At 40.8% G+C, this 7,939-nt stretch overlaps 1 protein-coding gene across 1 annotated transcript in view; it reads left to right on the forward strand.

Moving 5' to 3' along the window:
* cir1 (corepressor interacting with RBPJ, CIR1) overlaps positions 1 to 7,939 on the forward strand; it is a 58,609-nt gene that overhangs the window by 43,494 nt on the left and 7,176 nt on the right. Inside the window, exon 9 of the mRNA XM_043693596.1 lies at positions 5,102 to 5,187. Coding sequence (XP_043549531.1) covers positions 5,102 to 5,187 — 86 coding nt within the window. The remainder of the gene's footprint in view (positions 1 to 5,101; positions 5,188 to 7,939) is intronic.

Consider the following 7,939-nt stretch of genomic DNA (forward strand, 5'->3'; position numbering starts at 1 on the left):
CCCTCCAACGCTCTGTCTGAACCTTGTTTCCTCAACCTTATGTAAGCCTCCTTCTTCCTCTTTACAAGACATTCAACCTCCCTCGTCAACCAAGTTTCCCTCACCTGACCATCTCTTTCCTGCCTGACAGGTACATACATATCAAGGACACGTCGTATCTGTTCCTTGAAAAAGTTCCACATTTCCATGACATCCTTCTCTGACAGCCTATGCTCTCGGTTGCTGGCAAAATTCTAAAATCCATCGTTAAGGGTGAGATTTCTGAGTTCTTGGAAGTGTAGGGTTGGATTAGAACAAATCGCATGAATTTAGTAAGGGGAGGTTGTGTCTGACAAACCTTTTAAATTCTTTGAGGAGGTAACAATTAGATTGGACCAGGGAAACTCAATGGATGTTATCTATCTGGACTTCCAAAAGGCCTTTGATAAAGTGCTTCACAGGAGGCTGCTGACTAAGGTAAGGGCCATGGTGTTTGAGGTGAGCTACTGGCATGGATTGAGGATTGGCTGTCTGACAGAAGGCAGAGAGTTGGGATAAAGGGTTCTCTTTCGGAATGGCAGCCAGTGACAAGTGTTGTCCCACAGGGTTCAGTGTTGGGGCCACAGCTGTTCACTATATATATAAATGATCTGGATGAAGGGTCTGCGGGCATTCTAGTGGAGTTTGCCGATGATAAGAAGTTAGGTGGATAGGCAGGTAGTACTGAGGAGATGGGAAGGCTGCAGAAAGATTTAGACAGATTAGGAGTGGTCCAGGAAATGGCTGATGAAATTCAACGTGAGCAAATGCGAGGTCTTGCACTTTGAAAAAAATAATACAGGCATGGACGATTTTCTAAACGGTGAGAAAATTCATAAAGCCAAAGTACAAAGGGATCTGGGAGTGCTATTCCAGGATTCTCTAAAAGTTAACTTGCAAGTGGAGTCCATGGTTAAAAAAGCGAATGTAATGTTGTCATCTATCTCAAGAGGGTTGAAATGTAAAAGCAGCAATGTGCTTCTGAGACTTCATAAAGCTCCAGTTAGGCCCCATTTAGAATGCTGTGTCCAAATTTGGGACCCACACCTCAGAAAGGACATCCTAGCACTGGAGCATGTCCAGCAGAGATTCGCACGAATGATCCCTGAAATGGTAGGCCTAACATATGATGAATGGCTGAGGATCCTGGGATTGTATTTGTTAGAGTTTGAAGGTTGAGGGGAGATCGAATAGAAACTTGCAAAGTAATGCATGGCTTCGAAAGGGTGGACGCTGGAAATTTGTTTCCATTTGGCGGGGAGACTATGGCCCGTGGACACAGCCTTAGAATTAGAGAGGGTCAATTTAGAACAGAAATGAAGAGACATTTCTTCAGCCTGAGAGTGGTGAGCCTGTAGAATTCATTGCCATGGAGCGCAGTGGAGGCCGGGGCGTTAAATGTCTTCAAGGCAGAGATCGTTAAATTCTTGATCTTGCAAGGAATTAAGGGCTGTTGAGAAAGTGCGGGTGAATGGAGTTGAAATACCCATCAGCCATGATTAAATGGCAGAGTGGACTCGATGGACAAAATGGCCTTCCTTTCACTCCTACCTTTTATGGTCTTACGGTATGCTTTTCTCCATCAGACAGGGTATTGAGTACAAGAGTTGGCAGGTCATGTTACAGTAGTATAGGACTTTGGTTCGGCCACATTTGGAATGCTGCATACAGTTCTGGTCATCAAATTACCAGAAAGATATTGATGCTTTGGAGAGAGTGCAGAGTAGGTTCACCAGGATGTTGCCTGGTATGGAGGGTGCCAGCTATGAAGAGGTTGAGTGGATTAGGATTATTTTCATTAAAAAGATAAAGGTTGAGGGGGGACCTGATTGAGGTCTGAAAAATCATAGGAGGTATCAACAGGGTGGATAGCAAGATGCTTTTTCCCAGAGTGGGGGACTCAATTACGAGGGATCACGAGTTCAAGGTGAGAGGGAAAAGTTTAAGGGAGATATGCATGGAAAGTTCTTTATGCAGAGGGTGGTAGGTGCCTGGAATGTGCTGCTGGTAGAGGTGGGCATGATAGCGTCATTTAAGTCATAGAATCATAGAGATGTACAGCATGGAAACTGACCCTTCTGTCCAACCCATCCATGCCAACCAGATATCCCAACCCCATCTAGTCCTACCTGCCAGCGCCCGGCCCATATCCCTTCCTATTCATATACTTAAATGTTGCAATTGTACCAGCCTCCACAACATCCTCTGGCAGCTTATTCCATACACGTACCAATCTCTGCGTGAAAAAGTTTCCCCTTAGGTCTCTCTTATACCTTTCCCCTCTCACCCTAAACCTATGCCCTCTAGTTCTGGACTCCCCGATCCCAGGGAAAAGACTTTGTCTATTTATCCTATCCATGCCGCTCACAATTTTGTAGATCTCTATAAGGTCACCCCTCAGCCTCCGAACCTCCAGGGAAAACATCCCCAGCCTGTTCAGGCTCTCCCTGTAGCTCAGATCCTCCAACCCGGCAACATCCTTGTAAATCTTTTCCAAACCCTTTCAAGTTTCACAACATCTTTCCGATAGGAAGGAGACCAGAATTGCATGCAATATTCCAACAGTGGACTAAGCAATGTCCTGTACAGCTGCAACATTAAGATGTATCTAGTCAGATACATGAATGGGCAGGGAGCAGAGTTATACAGCTCCTTGTAAAATAGGTGACGGTTTAGATAGAGGATCTGGATCGATGCAGGCTTGGAGGGCTGAAGGGCCTGTTCCTGTGTTGTAATTTTCTTTGTTCTACAATATCAGTTACAATGTAACACTGTTAGCAGCACACGGTGCCATCTTAGATACAGAGTACCTAAGTACCATTCTTAATTACAGAAGAGAGAAATGATGGAAAAAAAGTTACATTACAACTATACACAGTATAACCATAGGTCAGAAATGCAAGAAGCAAAGTTAAAAAGACAAACATCACAGTCTGTCTCCAAGGATTCTCTGCAGCAGACCAGCGCAGAGAGCCTTCATGTGATCTGACCGCTGGCTGTTGTCACACTCTGCACCGGGCCACTGCCACCATGCTCTGCATTGCTGACACCCTGGCTAGTGGTCATGGATTTAGAAGGTGCTACCTAAGGGTTGCTGACAAATTTAAGATTAGATTAGAGAGGAGAAGCTGGCATTGTTCTCCTTTGGAGTAAAGCAAGTTGAGGGGATCTGATAAAAGGGTACATGTTTGTCAGAGTTTGATAAGGTAAACAAAGATAAACTGTTCCCACTAGTTAATGGGACTAGAGGCACATGGGTTTAAGGTTTTAGGCAATACATTCAAAATGTAAGGGAAAACCTTTCATAAAAAGTTAATAACTATGAACTCATTGCAAATCAGATGGTGGACTGATAATTTGAAAAGGAGATTGGACAGGTACCAAGAGAAATAAATTTCCAGGACACTGGGGATACAACAATGGGATTGACTGGATTGCTCTGCAAAACGTTGGCATGGACTCAATGGGCCAAGTAATCACCACCTATGCCATTATGACTGTCTGACTTGGGCAGGTTGATCTCATTTTTGTAGGGACAAAAAAATCTATTGCCTTTTAAGACCAGGAGATTTTGTTGAGTTTTGACTGTTGCCAAGTGGGTTTCTTAAATATTTATGTCACTTTTGGTCATTCCTCTCACAGGAACACTGCTGTGAAAGAAAACTTTATCAAGCAGCCCTATAAAGCAGCTAAAAAACCTAACCTTAAGTAATATATACACAATTTATAATCAGTGAATTTTTCTTGAAGTGTAGTCACATTCTACTATAGGAAATGTCACCGCTAGTTTGTGAACTGCAAACTCATCAATGTGTTAATGATCAGATCATGTGAATTTTGTTCTGTAATGTTGATTAAATGATCCACATTGAAAAATGTGGTGCTGGAAAAACACGGCAGGCCAGGCAGCATCCGAGGAGCAGGAGAATTGACGTTTCGAGCATAAGCCCTTCTTCAGGAAAGATTTCTTAAGGGCTTATGCCCGATTCTCCTGCTCCTCGGATGCTGCCTGGCCTGCTGTGTTTTTCCAGCACCACATTTTTCAACTCTGGTACTCCAGCATCTGCAGTCCTCACTTTCTATCAATATTGCCAGGATACCCAGGATAACTCCCCCTGCTTTTGTTCACGTTAGTATTGTAAGGTTGATATCCATCTCTAAGAGGACAGAAGCAGTATCTGCTGAACATTTCTTCTGAAAGACATCGCATTTGTCAGTAGAGTACTCTTTTAGAACAGCGCAGTGGGACCTGAATCTTCTGACTCTGAAGTGAAAATGTAACTAAAGTAGACATAACTGTTGCATAAAGTTACTAATGTTTGTAACCCAACTCTGTCCTTCTTCATAGATCTGACTGTCCTTCTGAATATTTCCAGCATTTTCTATTTTTACTTATGATTTCCAGCTGCTTTGTTTGTATTACTTACATTGTTACTGGTAAACTCTCCATAACAGGTACGTGCTGTGATCATGTCAGTCTGGTAGGACTACTTGTGAACAAGCTGAGTCCAATCAATATGGGGTGAAACCATGTGTTGGTTGTACATTACAGCTTTCTATGAAAAGTATTCACATGCCCTTACATTAAGCACTGTTATGCTGTTTTGTGTGAGACACTTTTAGTTGAAAGATTAGTGAACAAAGTGCTGTTGAGTTACTGAACAAGGTGCATTCGTAGTGTAGCTTATTTGCTCAGTATTCTCCTATGATAAACTATAATTTCTGAAAGATGGATTGAGTAGAACAATTGCTGTATCCATGGGAAGTTTTACAGTTCTTGCTCTAAACCTGCCTGTGCAATTTTTACCAACATTCATTGAATTGAAATTGATCCTAATTAGCGGTGTTATTTATACACCTCCTGAAGAGATTTTCCAATGCTTTAGATACCCTAACTGCTAATAATAAAGGAGTGTTTAGAAATTTAATGCCAACTGTGTAGTTAATCTATAAAATTATTACATAAACTGTTTGCATAATCTGAAAATGCTTGATAAGCAAATTAAAGTTGTACTTTTAAATGTGTGCTTCTCACTGAATCCACATATAATTCAATTTTGTGTTGTTCTTGATTTTATTTTAGCAATACATAGCAAGTGAAGATGACGATGATCCTGAGGTGGAATTTTTGAAATCGCTTTCTACAAAACAAAAACAGAAGCTTTTGAGGTATGCTCTTAATTAGGTTTTGTGCGTTTGTTGATGATAAATCCATTTTTTAGAGAAGCTTTCTCTTGCAAATGCCATAAAATTCTCAAAACAAACTGAACAATTTTGTATTCATTAGCTTAGTTACAACCAATAAAAATTTCACTGAAACTGGTTGATTTTACAGTTTTGTCAGTGTTGACTTACTATTGTTTAAAATCAGTAACATCACAATAACTTGCAGCTTCACCTTTGTGAAATATAGTGTGATCTTCTTATGGTGGGCAGGTTTATATAAGTCTAACTTAAGATAGGAAAATATATATCTCCTACTTTTCCATCTTATGCAACTACAGTTTCAATGCTACAATGTTTTTGTTTCTATTCTGCTTGGCAAATTATTCCAGACATTCCAGATTTTCTTCCACTAATTTAAAGTTTTTCCTTCTGAAATTGTCATTTGTCTTGCACTGTACTTAGTATTTATTGTGAGTAAATTTTGAAACTCAAATTTGGTTTTGTTATGCATGACAAACTGAGTGAAGCGTAATCTTATTTGATGAAAAACTTATATTAGAAGCATTGATTTGAAATGTTGCATAGCTAGAATTTTCAGTATATTCAGGAATATAAAAATAGATTTTACAAGTATATGAAAACAAAATTAACTACTAAAGCAAACATATGTCTGTGCAGAGACAGGAGAAATTATCACAGGGAATTAAGAAGTGGCAGAGACATTGAACAAATATTATGTTTGTCTTCACAGTAGAAGACACAAGTTCTGTACCAGAAATAGAGACTAACCTAGGAGCTAAAAAGGTGGTAATTAAGGCAATGAGTATTAACACTGAAAAAATCCAAGGGACCGAAGCATGACAGATCCCCAGGACTTAATGGCCTAGATCCTACGGTGCTGAAAGAGGTGCAGAGGTAATGGATATACTGGCTGTAATTTTCTGACGTTCTCTAGATTCTGGACTGGTACCAGTAGTCTAGAAGTTACAAGTGTAACACTGCATTTCAAGAAAGGTGAGAGAAAAATCAGTGAACGAGAGACCAGTTAATCTGACATAGTCATCAAAGAAGTGTTGGCGTCTATTATTGAAATATTCTTAACAATGCAGTTCGAAAAGCATAGTGGTCAGGTTTATATTGGAGTTTTTTTGAGGATATAACTAATAAGGAAGATTGGGACTAGATTGGGTTGGGATATCTGGTCGGCATGGACGGGTTGGACTGAAGGGTCTGTTTCCATGCTGTACATCTCTATGACTCTATAAAGAGGAACAAGTAGATGTAACGTACCTGGGTTTCAAAAAGTGTTCAGCCTGCTGCTGCACAGACGGTTAATACAAAAAATAAGGGTTCATGAAGTTTCAAGTAATATATTAGCATGGATAGAGAATTAGTTAATAGACAGGAAGCAAAGATTATGGATAAATGACGTATGTTGAGGTAGGCAGCCTCAAAGGATCAGTATCACAGGGATCATTTCAGGGGCTTGAAATGTTAATGACCTCTATATTAATGACACAGACAAAGAGATGGAGCTTAAGCTTGCAGACTGTACAAAGCTTGGTGGGAATGCGAGTTTGAGGATCACTCATAGATATTAAAGAAATATAAATAGGTTAAATAAGTGTGCAGCAAAAGGCCAGATGGAGTTTAATATAATGTGAGGTTCTCCACTTCGGTCGTAAGAATAGAAAAGCTGATTGTTTTTATTTATAAAATAAGAATTCTTGCTACAAATGTACGGGGCATTGTTAGAACCGCCACATAGAACATTACAGTGCAGTATAGGCCCTTCAGCCTTCAATGGTTTCACAGGTCGGCGAAACAATCTAAAGCCCAACTAACCTACACTATTCCATTATCATCCATACGTTTATCCAATGACCATTTAAATGCTCTTAAAGTTGGTGCCTCCACTATTTTTGCAGGCAGGACATTACAATCCCTTAGTACTCTCCTGAGTAAAGAACCTACCTCTGACGTCTGTCCTATATGTATCAACCCTCAATTTAAAGCAATGTCCCCTCGTGCTAGCCAGCACCATCAGAGGAAAAAAACTCTCACTATCCACCCTATCTAATCCTCTGATCACCTTGTATCCCTCTATTAAGTAACATCTTAATCATTTTCTCTCTCAAAGCAGCCTCAAGTCCCCCAGCCTTTCCTCATAAGATGTTCCCTCCATACCAGGCAACATCCTGGTAAATCTCCTCTGTACCCTTTCCAATGCTTCCGCATCCTTCCTATAATGCAGCGACCAGAACTGTATGCAATCCTCCCAAGTGCGGCCGCACCAGAGTTTTATACAGCTGTGATATGACCTCATGGCTCTGAAACTCAATAGCTCTACCAATAAAAGCTAACACTTCTTATGCCTTCTTAACCACACTGTCAACCTGGGTGGCAACTTTCAGGGCTATGTGCACAAGGACACTGCGATCTCTCTGCTCATTCACTCTACCAAGAATTTACCATTAGCCCAGTACTCTGTGCTCCTGTTACTCCTTCCAAAGAGAATCACCTCACACTTTTCCACATTAAACTCCATTTGTCACCTCTCAGCCAGCTTTGCAGCTTATCTATGTCCCTCTGTAACCTGTAACATAGAGTCATAGAAATGTACAGCATGGAAACAGACCCTTTGGTCCAACCCATCCATGCTGACCAGATATCCAACCCAATCTAGTTCCACCTGCCAGCACCCGGTCCATATCCCTCCAAACCCTTCCTATTCATATACCCATCCAAATGCCTC

Source organism: Chiloscyllium plagiosum, chromosome 7 (genome assembly GCF_004010195.1).
Source record: "Chiloscyllium plagiosum isolate BGI_BamShark_2017 chromosome 7, ASM401019v2, whole genome shotgun sequence".
Classification (NCBI taxonomy): domain Eukaryota; kingdom Metazoa; phylum Chordata; class Chondrichthyes; order Orectolobiformes; family Hemiscylliidae; genus Chiloscyllium; species Chiloscyllium plagiosum.